Source organism: Gorilla gorilla, chromosome 10 (genome assembly GCF_029281585.2).
Source record: "Gorilla gorilla gorilla isolate KB3781 chromosome 10, NHGRI_mGorGor1-v2.1_pri, whole genome shotgun sequence".
Classification (NCBI taxonomy): domain Eukaryota; kingdom Metazoa; phylum Chordata; class Mammalia; order Primates; family Hominidae; genus Gorilla; species Gorilla gorilla.
Genome location: NC_073234.2, coordinates 113,961,511 through 113,978,406, shown reverse-complemented (window position 1 = coordinate 113,978,406; position 16,896 = coordinate 113,961,511). Strand labels below are relative to the sequence as shown.

At 37.7% G+C, this 16,896-nt stretch overlaps 1 protein-coding gene across 3 annotated transcripts in view; it reads right to left on the bottom strand.

Annotated features, from left to right (window-relative positions):
• Positions 1-3,420: 3,420 nt before the first annotated feature.
• Positions 3,421-16,896, bottom strand: part of TMPO (thymopoietin) — a 37,772-nt gene continuing 24,296 nt past the window's right edge. The window contains exons 4-9 of one of the 3 annotated variants that reach the window (XM_004053723.5): positions 16,172-16,269; positions 9,386-9,505; positions 9,198-9,293; positions 8,674-8,784; positions 7,291-7,379; positions 3,421-6,167 (exon numbers count right to left, since the gene is read on the bottom strand). In XM_004053723.5, the coding sequence (XP_004053771.4) occupies positions 5,882-6,167; positions 7,291-7,379; positions 8,674-8,784; positions 9,198-9,293; positions 9,386-9,505; positions 16,172-16,269 (800 nt within the window). In that variant the 3' untranslated portion in view covers positions 3,421-5,881. The remainder of the gene's footprint in view (positions 6,168-7,290; positions 7,380-8,673; positions 8,785-9,197; positions 9,294-9,385; positions 9,506-16,171; positions 16,270-16,896) is intronic. The other 2 variants (XM_055358869.2, XM_019038358.4) reach the window with 2 other exon arrangements.

Sequence of the window (16,896 nt, the reverse complement as noted above, 5' to 3'; positions counted from 1 at the left end):
TAAATTTTTTTTTTTTAAAGATAGGGTCATCTCCTGAGTAGCTGGGACTATAGGCATGAGCCACCACACCTACGTATTTCCTGAAGAAAAACAAAAGAAAGAAATAGGGTCTCATTATGTTAACCAGGCTGGTTTTGTATTCCTGGGCTTAAGTGATCCTCCTGCCTTGGCCTCCCAGGAGCTGGGAATACAGGCAAAAGCCACAACGCCTGGCCAAGACACAAACATTTCTATCACCTTGCAAGAATCTCTCATACTCAGTTAATAGCCACTCCTCCCTAAAGGTATGTAGTATTCTGACTTCTATCGCCATGGACTATTTTTCTTTTCTACATTAGGAATTCTGAATGGAACAATGCCCTACTTTTTCCCAGGCTTGCTCCATTCAACATTGTCTGTTGGGTCCATCATGATGTGACATGTAGATACTCAACTTATGATGGGGTATATGTGCCAATAAACTCATCATAAACATAAGTTGGAAATGCATTTATAGCTCCTAAAAGCTTACATCCCCTTCCTCCAAAAGGAAGGAAAATGTATTCACTGTCACAAGACCAATGTGTCAATTTCTGGACAATAAAGTCATTAGTGGTCTATTGTCAGGACTGAATTTTCATACTCAGCTTTGATTTATTCCAAAATAAGCAAATTTTTAGTTCTTTGACTATAAGGTCATTAGTTTCTCTCAATACAATGAACAATAGCAATATTTAAATTGCTAATAAACCTATATGGCTATTAGTTACTAGAATAGACAATATGTTTCAATTTTATTTTTATTATTTTTTAAGATGGAGTTTCGCCTTTGTTGCCCAGGCTGGATTGTGCCCAGGCTGGAGTGCAATGGCAAGATCTCAGCTCACTAAAACCTCCGCCTCTCGGGTCCAAGCGATTCTCCTGTCTCAGCCTCCTGGGTAGCTGGGATTACAGGCACATGCCACCACGCCCGCCTAATTTTTGTATTTTTAGTAGAGGTGGGGTTTCATCATATTGGTCAGGCTGGTCTCAAACTCCTGACCTCAGGTGTTCCGCGTCTCAGCCTCCCCAAGTGCTGGAATTACAGGCGTGAGCCAACGTGCCCGGCCCATTATTATTTTTGAGACAGAGTTTTGCTTGTCATCCAGACTAGAGTGCAATGGCACGATCTCGGCTCACTGCAACCTCCGCCTCCCAGGTTCAAGCGATTCTCCTGCCTCAGTCTCCTGAGTAGCTGGGGCTGCAGGGGTGCACCATTACCCCCAGCTAATTCTGTATTTTTAGTAGACAAGGTTTCGCCATGTTGGCCAGGCTGGTCTCGAAACTCCTGACCTCAGGTGACCCGCCCACCTCGGCTTCCCAAAGTGCTGGGATTACAGGCATGAGCTACCACACCCAGCGTCAGATGCTTTTAAAAAAAACAACTTCCCCAAAGAGTGCCTCAACATAAGTTCACAGAAAATTCTAAAACTGCACCCAAGCACCATCAACTACACATTGTTATTCACCACAGAGAAAGTATCAAATGTCTGTTGCATTAAGTGGCAAAATTTGGTAACCAATAAATTTCAATCCATTTAAAAACACTGTAAATATAGTATAAATGTTGTCGGTTCAACTAATGATTCCATAATTAGGAGAACTTAACAAAACACATGGAGACCCCTTGCACTCAAACCCTGTCTGCTCCTCTACTTTCTCCCCAAATCTTTGGTGGAAAGGATATGTGAATTCCAAAAAGCTCTCAGTGACCATCAATTCAAGGTGACAGGCTGACCACATGCTTACAGCCTATTTCTACTGAGACTTGAATACTGATAAGGGAATAAAAAAGTGTTTAACACAATGAAAGAGGTAGAGTGAGATAGCAAAAGATACTTCAAAAAGCTGCTTGGAAGATTTAAAAAAAAAAACAAAACGACAAATTAGGCCAGGGGTGGTGGCTCACACCTGTAATCCCAGCACTTTGGGAGGATCACCTGAGGTTGGGAGTTCAAGACCAGCCTGCCCAACATGGCGAAACCCCGTCTCTACTAAAAATACAAAAATTAGCTGGGCATGGCGGCACACCTGTAGTACCAGCTACTCGGGAAGCTGAGAGAGGAGAATCACTTGAACCCTGGAGGCAGAGGTTGCAGTGAGCCAAGATGGCGCCACTGCACTCCAGCCTGGGTGACAGAGCAAGACTCTGTCAAAAAAAAAAAAAAAAAAAAAGATTAAGAAACAGAAAAATTAGCAAAATTAAAGAAGGCTTAAATTTATTATTATTGTTGTTGTTTTGAGATGGAGTCTCACTCTGTCACCCAGGCTGGAGTGTTACCTCTGCCTCCCAGGTTCGGGTCATTCTTCTGCCTCAGCCTACCAAGTAGCTGGGATTGCAGGCACCCACCACCACACCTGGCTAATTTTTGTATTTTTAGTAGAGACTAAAAATTGTGTTGCCATGTTGGCCAGGCTGCTCTTGAACTCCTGACCTCAGGTGATCCGCCTGCCTCGGCCTCCCAAAGTTCTAGAATTGCAGGCGTGAGCCACCGTACCTGGCCAGAAGATTTAAATTTAAATAGCCACAGAGAAAGATTAAGTGAGACCTTGTCTCAAAGAAAACAAAAACAAAAACAAAAACTAGGAGTGAGCTACTTTACCCAAAAGAACGCTTCAGAGGTTTGAAACTTAGAAGGCACCCCCAAAGTTGTGAAAGGAGCAGGGCTGAACACAGAACTGGCTTAAAGCATGTAAACAGAGAATTGTTTGTTTTAGGTTCCCTCTGCCATATTATACGCAACCAGAGCCATCACTTCTCAGCTGTGTGCAAACATGAAGAAGCTTCTTAACACCTCTAACCATCAGTTTCCTCATTTGTAATGAGATTACGAAAATGCCTACTCCATAGGATTATCGTGAGGATTGAGTGAATCAATACATATTAAGCACATAGAAAAGTACCTAGCACATGGTAAGCATGCAATAAAACTTGTTGTTTTAAGCCTTTGATGCGATTTGCCTTCTAATTAATTATGGTGTCTATACTACCTTGAGAAACACGAATTTAAGTCAAATCACCTCTGGGGACACATGAATGAGGAAGACATAATGGCACTTTCATCTTGTGAGCACAGCTCCATGACGTATCACAGTGACACGGGCTTAGTCTCAAAGCAAGACTAACAATCATAAGGGTCATAGGTAAATACTAAAGACAGTAAAAGTGGTGGTAAAAAGGAACTAGGTGTGGGAGAGGTGCCTTGGAGCGCTTAATGTCATTCTGTGAGTACAGCAGCTACACATTGCTTACCTTTGAATAAATGAGAACCTGATTACAATAAGAAGCAAAACATATGAACAGACTGAAATAAAACACAATAATCCATAAATATCACATAAGAAATGTTATCCAGAAATCAGTTTGTGCTATCTGAAAACCATTTATTGCAACGACAAAACTAGAGGTTAATTACTTTTTATTATTGAATTATATTGTAAAGTCTACATCTACAATTTAATCAGGAAGAAATGCTTTGCATTTACATCAAGGACACATTTATTCTAATGGAATAAAACAGACACACACAAAAGACCAAGTACATGTTTTTAAAAAATGACATGTTTCACCTGGTCCTATTTTTGCTATTTGGACCATACTTTTAAGTGAATTGATCTTACATACAAGTCTGATTTATCTCCCCACATTTTTAAACACTAAATGAAGCTTCTCACAATTTCTAATTATAAACAAAAGGCTGAAAACAATATGGGAAACAAAGTTTCAAAACAAAGAAAAGTTGAGTAAAAGGTGCCCCCTCTATGGCTCATCTGAAAGAAACATTTTACTCAGAGAGGCAAACATTTCTGATCTAGGAGTAAGTTTCCCACTCACTTTGCAAGGACCCACTCATTCTGCAGAAAGACCTACAAGTCTTTCTGGTCTCAATTGCAAAGTACGTGAAAATGTGTATGAAAGATCTAAAAGCTAAATATTAGAATAAGGCTAATTGAAATCAAAATTGTGTGCTGGTCTAAATATACATCTTCGGCTTCTTCCTTTTTAGTAAGTATTTTTATTTCAGATGTATTTAAAAATAACTTACATTTTTAGTGTGCTTTATGGTCAATGACTGTAAAGTTGAAACTCAAATGAGTCAGTTTAAAATTTTTGTCTCATTTGATTCTATTGAAATTTTAATCACCTACTACTTTAACCAAGTTATTCATGAGGTAAGTTTCAGCTTAAAAAAAAAATCATCCACAAAGATAACCATTTCAAGAGTACACAAAATCATAATGCCGGCCGGGTGCAGTGGCTCACACCTGTAATCCCAGCACTTTGGGAAGCTGAGGCGGGCCGATCACTTGAGGTCAGGGGTTCGAGACCAGCCTGGCCAACATGGTGAAACCCCGTCTCTGCCAAGGCAGGAAAATTGCTTGAACCTGGGAGGCAGAGGTTGCACCGAGCCCAGATCGTGCCACTGCACTACAGTCTGGGTGACAAGAGTGAGACTCCATCTCAAAAAAAATAAAAAATAAAAAAATAAAAAATAATCATAATGCCCACCTCTTAGAGTATACAACTTTATTAACTACTGCTTATGATGTAATATAAAAGCAAGAAAGCAAGTACTTTTTGTACTTTTTTTTTTTTTGAGATGGAGTCTCACTCTGTCGCCAGGCTACAGTGCAGTGATGTAATCTCCACTCACTGCAACCTCTGCCTCCTGGGTTCAAACGATTCTCCTGCCTCAGTCTCCCTAGTAGACAGGACTACAGGCGCACATCACCACGCCCAGCTGATTTTTTTGTATTTTTAGTAGAGACGGGGTTTCACCATGTTGGCCAGGATGGTCTTGATCTCTTGACCTCGTGATCCACCCGCCCTGGCCTCCCAAAGTGCTGGGATTACAGGCGTAAGCCACCGCGCCTGGCCCTTTTTGTACTTTCTAATCAAATTATGCTGGGAAATATAGGGCAAAAAAAGCTCGGCAAAATTTGTTTCTGGTAACAAGACAATGCAATAATGAATCCAAATGAAACATAAGACCAGTGTTTACAATTTCTAACTTCTAAACAAACATACACACACTTATCTAAAACATATTTTGGTAGCAAACTGGATGACTGAATAAATGTTTTGCTGTAAATAAAAAATACAAATTTCCAATTATAGCCTTATAGCTAGCTAAACAGCTTTTCAAAACATGTATAGCTAGCCAACAATTCTCTAAAATATGTATGTTACACTAAAAGATCTCTGCTAAAAATCTACTGTATGTAAATGGGTCTTACTGAAGTAGGACTTTCATGATACTGTGTCTTAAAAAGTGAGTATGATAGGGCTACAACAACATTACTATTAATAAAGGTTACAGAAGAGATTATTGCTGTACTTTTCCTCATAAACACCATCAAACTTTGTTGCAGTTACAAAAAGTACAACCAAGTTACTTTTCCTCTTACTGAATTTCATTATGTTTCACATATTTGTAGTTTTTATTCAGCAGAGAATAATTCTTAAAATCTTTTCTGTAAGAATTCTAAGTATTTAAATGTGTAGCTTCACATTATACTACCATGTTTCGCCCTTCTTGTTTCCCAAATACACAAAAAACATATACATTTTTTCAAAAATGAAATAAGATGCCCACATTAAAAAAATAAAGCCTACAAAAAGTTCCAGAGCTAAAAAAGATTATTCATATGGCACAAAGTGATCTCCTACTAGTCCAAAGTTCAAAAACATTTTAATGAAGTCCATTTATATATATTTTGTTTGCTTTTCAATGAAATACTACATTTATTGAGGCAAAATCACATTATTTTTAGTTCTTGGAGTCAACAAGTGTACACAAATGTTTTTCAACACAGTTATTGAAAATAGGAGACCAAGTTGAACGTGCCAAAGAGATACCATTCAGTTGGATTTTCTAGGGTCAACATGAAGAAAATTAGAGAAGGGATTTACTTGGTTGGTTTCCATAGCTTGATAGACCAAAAACAAAAAAACTGCCACAACAACAAACAGCAAAATTTTTATCCATACGGGAATGGAGCGTCCCTTTTTTGTCTTTTCTGACTTGACATCTGCCAAGGGAACATACTTAGGAACATATTTAGATGAAAAAGACTCCTCCATCCTGAAATCACTGAGTTCTAATGGCCGGCCTGCAGCCCCTTTGATTGGTCTGCGGCAACTAGCACTGTTGGGAGTGAAAGGAGGAAAAGAAAAATAATTTTAGATAAAGGCATGATTTAGAGAAATAACATAAAATGTCATTGCCACTCCTAATTCCAAGCACATTCCCTGAGGTAACAGTAGAAAATTGATACATATAAAGCAGTGAGGTCAGTCAACCTATTTAAAACTTCTACATATTTTCTATTTTAAAAGTTAGATGGGCTGGGCATGGTGGCTCACGCCTGCAATCCCAGCACTTTGGGAGGCCAAGGTGGGCAGATCACCTGAGGTCAGGAGTTCAAGACTAGCCTGGCCAACATGGTGAAACTCTGTCTCTACAAAAATACAAAAATTAGCCGGGCATGATGGTGGGTGCCTGTAATCCCAGCTACTCAGGAGGCTGAGGAAGGAGAATCACTTGAACCCAGGAGGTGGAGGTTGTAGTGAGCCGAGATCATGCCACTGTACTCCAGCCTGGGCAACAGAGCAAAACTCCGTCTCAAAAAAAAAAAAAGTTCGATGCATCCTTTATTAGAAAAGAATATTCAGAACACTGATAAATAGTCACTAAACCTGCCTTCTTAAAGGCTCTTCAAAGCTCATGTTTAGGAGTAAAGAGGAAAAACAAAACAGTTTTGGCTGTGTTTCTTTCAGTTAAAAATTAAGATACATAAACACAGCCTTTTCAATTAGAAAAGAGAAACTTAGGGGGGAAAAAGTATTTCTCACTAGATTTTCGTTTAGATTTTAACATATGAATTAAGTAGTAAGTAAGTGATTTATTTAAAATCCTCCATTTACCAATTGCAATTTTGAAACTCATTCAACTTTCAAGAATATTTACTGGTGGGCTTAGGGGAATTAAACTGCTCCCAAAAGAACAGTTCGTTCACTTATTTATTTAAAAGTCGGTGGGTAGACAGAGTCTCATTATGTTGCCCAGACTGGTCTCGAACTCCTGGGCTTAAGCAATCCACCTAGCCTTAGTCTCTTGAGTAGCTGGGACTACAGGCATGTACCATTGTACCTGGCTCCAAAAGAACAGCTTAATTCTGAGGAGAAGTACAGTAACTTTGTGATGAAGAATTAAAAATAAAGATTCCCTACTAGAATACACTAGTACTTGTTTAAATGTATCTGAATACCTAATTCCTGTTGGTGTAGATGCTTCATAGGGGAACATTTCCTTAAGAATATCCCTTTCTACTCTTCTTTCCTCTGTTTTTTCTCCCACCTAATAAGAAACAAACAAACAAACAACCACAAGTTAAAATTTAGTGTAAACATGCAATAATTAAAACATAAATAATAAGTTTTAGAGAACAAAATGCCTTTAAATCTATCATAGATTTTACAGCTGCCATTTCTAAATTATTATTTAGGTATCCACATGCTTCCAAGGCTCTCTTCAAATTTCTTGAAGATACCTTATATATGTGGTTATTGGAGTGAAAAACTGCCACACATTTAAATAACTGGGGGGAAAAAATTCAGTAATCTAACATGGCAATGCTAATTCCCTCATTGATTTTGTTTTTTACTATTAAGAGTATATTGTTGGGCCAGGTACGGTGGCTCACGCCTGTAATCCCAGCATTTTGGGAGGCTGAGGTGGGTTGATCACCTGAGGTCAGGAGTTCGAGACCAGCCTGACCAACATGGTGAAATCCCGTCTCTACTAAAAATACAAAAATTAGCTGGGCGTGGTGGCGGGCACCCGTAATACCAGCTACTCAGGAGGCTGAGGCAGGAGAATCGCTTGAACCCAGGAGGCAGAGGTTGCAGTGAGCTGAGATCGTGCCACTGCACTCCGGCCTGGGCAACAGAGCAAGACTCCATTTCAAAAAAAAAAAAGTATACTGTTTCTTCATTTATTAAGAATTCTGTAGTAAAAGATAAAATACAGAAGATACTCAACATGAACCTTTAGCAAACTTTACTAAAAATGTTTTAAAATTATAGTCAATGCAATATGCCCAAATTAAAAAAAATATAATGTTTAGCTTGTTTTACTGTTTACCTTTATGTCCAGAACAAAATAATAAATGTTTCGGCTCCTTTTGTAAAGATTCATTCAAATTAAAATGCACCATGCAGTTAGTACTTTCAAGCTTAATTACACAGGAGTTAACCCATTCCAGCACCACATAAAGTTATGTTAAAGTCTCTTATTTGACCCATCAACAAAAGAAAGTTAGCCTCCCTCATAGCCCAGCAGCACTTTCAAACTTGCATCCATGACAAACAGAACATATTATAAGCAGAACAGAAATGACCACTCCCTTGAAAACTGGAACTTAAGAGGGATACAGTGGCAAGAGGATAGTATTAGCATGTCAAACTATATTAGTTAATTTCTGTTTTCACTAAAAGTGTCCTTAAAATAATTTATGCATATTTACACACACCACCCAATAAAGAAAGCTCTGCTCCCTCCCACTCCAAAAAACAAAAACAAAAAAAACAAATATAAATATTTCCTCTTTGAAAGATCAATGATAGCATCGATCTAAATTGTATTCATTTACTTCAGCTCTTGTCAATGGTTTCTTTGGTGCTCTTCTGGGTATGTCTGAGAATTCAGTGATTGGCAGAATAGGAGATGCATGCTTGAAATTTCCAGTCACCCTATTGACAACCTGCCAAGATTCAAATTATTCAGACTCAGAATTATCCAAACATAACACAGACACTTAAAAAGAAAAGAAAGATATTTTATCTCTGTAATATTAGAAATTTTCCCTTAGTAAAGATTTAAGCAACAGAGCCTACAAACACAACTTAGTGCCTCACATATGAAGCCTCATTCTTCAAATATTTTAACAAAAAATATCCTTATACTTTCTTGTACAATGAATTAGATTTCTTTACATAAATTGGATATTATAGGAAAATTCTAAAATTCAGAACTATATGGGGAAAATCAGTTTAAAATTGTTAAAAAAAAAAAACATGTAAATTTGAGATTTGCCAAAATTCACCACCTCCCCATTTCCAATTAAAGGGTAATTTACAAAGAATACCACTTGTATAGTTTATGAAACATATTTACTAAGGATTCGTTGCTTGAAGCCATTATAGTTTCAGCTATGGGAGTACTCTCTGAAATTACTGGACCATCTATACGAAAATGTTCTGAAGTTTCCACCTGTTAGTTTGAAAACAAAACAAAAACAATAAATATAAAATAATACTAAAACCCTACAAATCTGAAAACCCAAGGAATAAGCCTTGCATCACCCTTTTCCTTGGAGTTCTTCTTGACCCTCTTGTAGATTCCCTAGTTAATGCCTGCAGAGGTCCGCCTTTTGAAGATCCACTTGTCCATTCAGTCTCAGTTATTCCAGCTTGAGAATAGCTCTATTCAAGCATCAACACATTAAAAAGTCATATTCTAACATCAAATACTTTAATAACGGCCATACTGGCACACTGAGAAGCCATGAATTAGAAGTCTCCAAATGCCAGCATTTACAAACAAGGCTATGTCCTTAAAATATTCCTAAATGTATTAATTGAACTGATATTTAGGCATCAGAAAACACTTAAAAAGTGCTAAAATACACTAAAGAATCCACCCATAGTAGCTCACAAATTATAAAAATTATGGGAAAAAAAGCACATCAACTATCACCAGTTCCCTTTTTGACTCACTGTGTGTGCTATTTGGCTCTAGTATTGGAGCTACATCTCTGTCTAAACAAAAAGCAGACTAATCATGACTTAGAAAAAAGTCATCTATTATAAGTCAGTTTCCTTTTAAAACAAATACAAACTTTTGTAATTGTTAGCATAGATTAAACATTATTATTTTCATATGGTTAGAATCATTTTAGTAGAATCAGTTTAAATTATAATCCCACATATAGATTATTTGAACTAAAAAATTATCAGGTGTCAAATTTTTCTTGGAAACAGATACAAAATTAGGTAGCCACAAAAACCCTGTGGTCACTCTTTAATGAATATGCAAGCCTAACGTCACTTTCAAATTTCAATGCTATCCATGTCACTACAGAAAGACAGAAAACAGCTGCCTCAGATTAATTCTCAGTCTCAGATTAATTTCTATGTTCCACTGATCATTTTTAAAGAATCCAGCATTTCTTACATACTGGTTTAAAACCCATTAGATCAGTTCTTCTTAAATTGTAATGTGCCTATCAATCACTTGAAGCTTCTGTTAAATGCAGATTCTGATTCTGTAGCTGTAGGGCCTGAAATTCCGCATTCCAAGTAGTAAGGTTTTCAGTTTTGAAGCCGCTATTACCAGATGATTCTTTTAAATTCTTTTAACTGCAGAACATCCATCAATGATCAGTATTATAGTAGAGTGTCCTTCTGTTGTCACTTTTGCTTTCACGCCAATATTTAACCTAGATTACTGATGGTTTTATGTCCAAGTCAATGTCTATTAAATTTAAAGACAGATTTTTTTTTTTAAACTTTAATCCTGTGACAGGAGTGGTCATCCAATAAATATGCCTAAATGGCTGGATGTAATACTACCAAAACCCCACAAGTTACAGACATAGTCTCATAAATCATGGTTTTGTATTTATCTATATTTGGAATTGATATTATAAGAGTTTTAAGTCACAATCTGAATCTCTGGGTTCCTCATCCTATCAATTAGGAAGTATTTGCTGAATGTAAAATTATTGTCAAAAGAGAAATTTGTAAACAAATTACAGACATACACAGAGTAACTGCTTTTTTATTTTTATTTTATTTATTTTTTTGAGACAGAATCTCACTCTGTTGCCCAGGCTGGAGTACAGTGGTGCAATCTCCACTCACCGCAACCTCCGCTCACCACAACCTCCACCTGCGAGGTTCAAGTGATTCTCCTGCCTCACCCTCCTGAGTAGCTGGGATTACAGGCACGCACCAGCACACTTGGCTGATTTTTTTGTATTTTCAGTAGAGACAGGGTTTTGCCATGTTGGCCAGGCTGGTCTCCTGACCTCAGGCGATCCACCCACCTGGGCCTCCCAAAGTGCGAGGATTACAGGTGTGAGCCACTGCACCTGGCCAGAGTAAGTGGTTTTTAATAGTCAAATTACCAACTATTTGAATAGACGGAAAGGTAGTTTTATAATCTGAGATTCTCAATCCTTGTGGCACAGTACCATCAAGGAGAGCTTTAAAAAAAAAAAAAGCAAATGCCCCCAACTACCATAACCAATTAAATCAGAATCTCTTCAGGTCTGGGAATAGATAATTTCTAAAGCTCCTGAGATAACTAAAAGCCATCTTGAAGGCCTATCAATTTAAGTAAAACATGACCAATATGGTTACTCGTACTAACTTTATTAAAAAACAAAACAAAACAAAACAGCCTCATATTCCTCCATTTGAGAACAGTACTTTCAAACACTGCTGGTGGGAATGCAAAATGCTTCAACTCATATGCAGAGAAATGTAATGGTGAAATTACCTAGCAATTTTACTTGTACGCTTCCCCAAGATAAATTGGCAAAAAATATGCAATGACACATGCAAAATGCTGCTCCATGGTTCATCCTGGCATTATTCATAGCAACATACAGCTGAAAACAACTCAAATATTCACCAAATGGAGAGTGGTTAAATAAATTACAGTACATCCATAAAATGCAACACATAAAATGCAGTTGTACAAAGCAATGAGGAAGATGGCTACATTCTGATATGGAGTGATTTCTAGGTTTAGGTTAAAAATGGAAATGTACAAAGCAGGCTGCATTTTATGTAAAAGGGGAGCATATAAAAATCTATATATTTACTTATATTTTTAAAAAGAAACAAAATATAAATCAAAACTTAATAAAAATGCTTATCTATAGATGGAAGGGAAAAGGACAGAAACCAAAATTCTGACTCTACCTTATTTTGCCTACATAAAACTACATTATACTCTCAACACAATTAAAAAATAATAAAAGAAAAAGCAATCCTAGCATTAGAGAACAAAAAAACCTAACTATTAAGTTGGTGGCTGTATGACACAAAAAAATTCTTTCAAGTGACTTTAAGCACAGTGTTTTGACATTACATTCTAATGGGATATGTCCTAAAGACAAGGAAAACAAAAGCCCAAATTGCATTTAACAGTCTTATTGTTAGTAGTAATACTGTATTATTTAGAAACACATATATGTTGTGATACTTACATAAGTAACATCATTTGAAGAACCAAGATATTCAGCATAAGATAAAAATGATACAAGTATAACATAACCCAAAATTAGCCTGTATTTATAAATTTGAAATATCACCATTAATTCATGATTTACCTAGCACTACCTACTGAAAAGACCCAGAAACAATGACAACCAGTAGGAATGAACATGTCAGCATCCAAATTGTTGCTTCCAAATAGTATTTTCTATTAAAAGGATCAGGGTTCCTTAGAAACATGGCTGATTCCAGGTATGACGCAGGAAGTATACATGAGCCTGGGACGTCTTACTATTCCAGAAAACAAGAAACTATCAAAGATAAATGGGGGAAGGAATTAAAAAATACAGGAACCAACTTAGTAATTCCTAATGGCTACAGATGGCACAATGTGAACATCAAAAAATAATGATGACTGTAACTGATCATAAATTCAATACATAAAAAAAAACCTCAAAATAATAGACCTAGGCAATAATCATACGACAATGGCTGTTAGAACCATTAAAGGACAATGTGGATCTTTGTAACAGATGGATTAATCTTTCAAAATCTAAATCAATTACTAATTTTAGCATCGCCAGAAAGACATTCTATACCTCCTAAAACGATGTAATAGGAAGGCCGCAATATCATTTAAGTATTCTTGTGAAAGAAACTGAACATGGATCTGACCTACCCTCTGGATCTGTGCCGTCCAATATGGTAGGCCACTAGCCACATATGGTCATTTAAATTTAATTAAAATTAAAATTAAAACATAGTTTCCGCCAGGCGCAGTGGCTCATGCCTGTAATCCCAGCACTTTGGGAGGCTGAGGTGGGTGGATCACCTGAGGTCGGGAGTTTGAGACCTGCCTGACCAACATGGAGAAACCCCGTCTCTACTAAAAATACAAAATTAGCCGGGCGTGGTGGCACATGCCTGTAATCCCAGCTACTCAGGAGGCTGAGGCAGGAAAATCGCTTGAACTTGGGAGGCAGAGGTTGTGGGGAGCTGAGATCACACCAACATTGGCAAAAAGAATGAAACTTCATCTCAAAAAACAAACAAACAAAAACAAAAACAACAACAACAAGGAAAAATCGAGAGTTTCTCAGCCTCACTAGTCACCATCCAAGTATTCAATAGCTAGTGGCTACTGTAACGGATAGCACAGATATGAAAAATTTCTATCACAGAAAGGTCTACTGCATAGCCTCACTACAGATCTAACCCACTCTACAGAAAATGCAGCGTACAGAGAAGCTAATTAAATGACATAAAGAAGCAACCTAACAAATCCAGAATGTTGGGAAATTCTGTAATGACCTGGTTTCTTCACCAAATAAATGGAGGGAAGAGAAACATTTACAGTGGTAACAGCTACAGACTTGAGAGAGTAAAACAACCAAAAATCAAACCGGATATGTGGATCCTGTTTGGATCCTGATTTGAACAACATAATCATAAACGAAACATTTCTGAAACTAGAGAAATTTAAACATGAATTAGATACAAATAAATTATTAATTTTATTAGGTGTGATATTGGCATTGTCACTGGAATAGCACTTATCTTTCAGAGATATATGCTAAAATGCTGACTTTTTAATGTGTGAAACAATATGTCAAAGACTGCTTTAATATACTCCAGGAAAAAGCAAAACAAAAAAAATCAAAAGCAATTTATTGCCAGGTGCGGTAGCTCATGCCTGTAATCCCAGCAATCTGGGAGGCCAAGGCGGGTGGATCACCTGAGGTCAGGAGTTCGACACCAGCTTGGCCAACATGGTGAAACCTGGTCTCTACTAAGAATACAAAAACTAGCCGGGCATGGTGGCGGGAACCTGTAATCCCAGCTACTCAGGAGGCTGAAGCAGGAGAACTGCTTGAACCCAGGAGGCGGAGGTTGCAAGTGAGCCGAGATTGTGCCACTGCACTCCAACCTGGGCGACAGAGTGAGATTCCGTCTCAAAAAAAAAAAAGTAATTTAAAAAGCTGGAGGGTGTGGGGTGATGAAACCAAACTGGTAAAACACTGACAACTGTGGCACATCTATGACTGGAGGGTCATTAAACTCTTCCCTCCACTCTTCTACATGTTTTAAATTTTCTGCAATAAAGCCACTGTCTAATTCTGCCTGTCATCTAAACCTACACTCCTTTGACAATTTATTCTGCCCCTCAGTTTAGATTCCTCCAACTCAATTATCCCTTAGACCATCTTTACTATTTATTTATTTACTTATTTTTGAGACAGAGTTTCGCTCTTGTTGCCCAGGCTAGAGTGCAATGGTGCGATCTCGGCTCACAGCAACCTCCGCCTCCCAGGCTCAAGCGATTCTCCTGCCTCAGCCTCCGGAGTAGCTGGGATTACAGGCATGTGCCACCATGCCCGGCTAATTTTGTATTTTTAGTAGAGACAGGGTTTCTCCATGTTGGTCAGGCTCGTCTCGAACTCCGGACCTCAGGTGATCCTCCCGCCTCGGCCTCCCAAAGTGCTGGGATTACAGGCGCGAGCCACCGCGCCCGGCCTATTTCCTTATTCTTCAGCATGCTCCTGAAGCTATTTGTTAGGACTACTACATAAAAGGGCAATAAAACATGTATTCCAGTATTTGGTTCTATGTTAACAAAATCTTCATTCATTCAATGCTCTGTACGTTCTTGTCACAAAGCTCATTTCTAACAAATCGTTTTGAAATTCAACTTATCAACTACATCAAATGAAGAGAGAGACTGACTTGCCTTAAGGAATCAAGAATAATTCCTCTAAGGATTTGATTTTAAAATGACAAACAGGCTGGGCGCGGTGGCTCACACCTGTAATCCCAGCACTTTCGGAGGCCAATGCAGGTGGATCACCTGAGGTCAGGAGTTTGAGACCAGCCTGGCCAACACGGTGAAACCCCATCTCTACTAAAAATACAAAAATTAGCTGAGCATGGTGGCATGTGCCTTTATCCCAGCTACTTGGGAGGCTGAGGCAGGAGAATCGCTTGAGCCCGGCAGGGTGGAGGTTGCAGTGAGATGGGATCACACCACTGCACTCCAGCCCGGGTGACAAGAGCGAAACTCCGTCACAAACAAACAAACAAACAAAGTGACAAATAGGAGATGGAAAAGATAACCAACTAGACAAATCATCCAGCTAGACATAGCAGGGGTAAGGAAAATGACTCTAGGAATAGCTGTCTTATAAAGCATCAGCCAAATCAATGGTACATTAGTCAATAATTTGTCCTCTGTAAACAATACTAGGTTTGTCAATAATTTGTTCTCTGTAAACAATACTAGGTTAGTCAATAATTTGTTCTCTGTTCATTTATACCTATGCTTATTTTCTCCTTAGTTTCCTACATTTCCCTTTTGAAAAACTGAAACGCCTCTCCCACAATAGAAAAGGTAAATTTTCATCTGAAATAAGGAAAGAAAACTGTAGTCTTAGGACCAGACTAGCTTCTGAGTTTAGGAAAGAATCGCAAAAGACAAGACAGGCAAACATAAAATCAAAGTCAGAAATCTAGAGACAAAGACACAAATATAAAACCCTTCCATTGCCTTTTAAAGAAATTGTATCAGAAGTGTCTAGATATTTCCACCTTTTAAAATATTTCTTTCAAAACACCGTATAAATGGCTTTGAACTACATCTAGCACAGACTCAAACACAAATGAGACATTAAAAATTTGCTTTTGTTGGAATCACAGGCTACACTACTGACAAAACCCACAAAGTTTAGATTTTTAGTATCATTTAACAACAGAATTAAGTTTATTGAGCGTGCTGGAATCTGGGTGTCAACCATTAAAGGCTAAAACATGGATTAGTGTTGTCAGGAGGTTATTTATACCTGTACACGGTGATAATAAAACTAAAGATACCTGATTGTGCTCAACTCTTCTTTGCTTCAGTGTTACTGGAGTCTTTGCTCTGCCCTTTAGTGGTTCTCTCTTCTCAAGCTTGAGCTCTATTTTAGAGTCTGGAAATAACATTGGAGAAACCATTACTCTCTGAAACACTCAATAAACGATGACGTTATCCTAATATTAATCGGGAACCCTGGTTTTAGGCACATTAAAAGGTGAAAAACAAGTCTACTGGTAATACCTCACTAGTCCAAAATTGTTTAACTGCAATTTGTCTTGAAAACTGTTTCATTATTTATCCCATTTTTGCTTATCTCCCTTACCCTTTCATCTGACAACCACTTCTTCCTACCTATTCTCCTTTCCTTTATCTGGGACTCACAGCTTTGAATATGAAGTGAATTCAAAATGCTCCCACGAAAGCTTTTCAGTAAGAACAATTTAGATGTGGAAAAAGGCCATTTAAAATACACAGTTGTTACCATTGTTTTGTCCATACAGTATACTACTACTGTACAGCAAAGGTTGACTTACTAAATTAAAATTTGGAACATAGAAGGGAAAGTTTAAAAATGAAAAAAATCCATATAGTACCAAGCTTCTATAACAATAAATAACTGCCATAACATTAATAAGTACAGTATAAAAGCTTTTTTGATGTAGTTATAAAAAACCTAGGTACAACTCAGGTAAAGAAGGAATCTTGTTCACAGAAAAATACGACCAATCACAGGTCACTT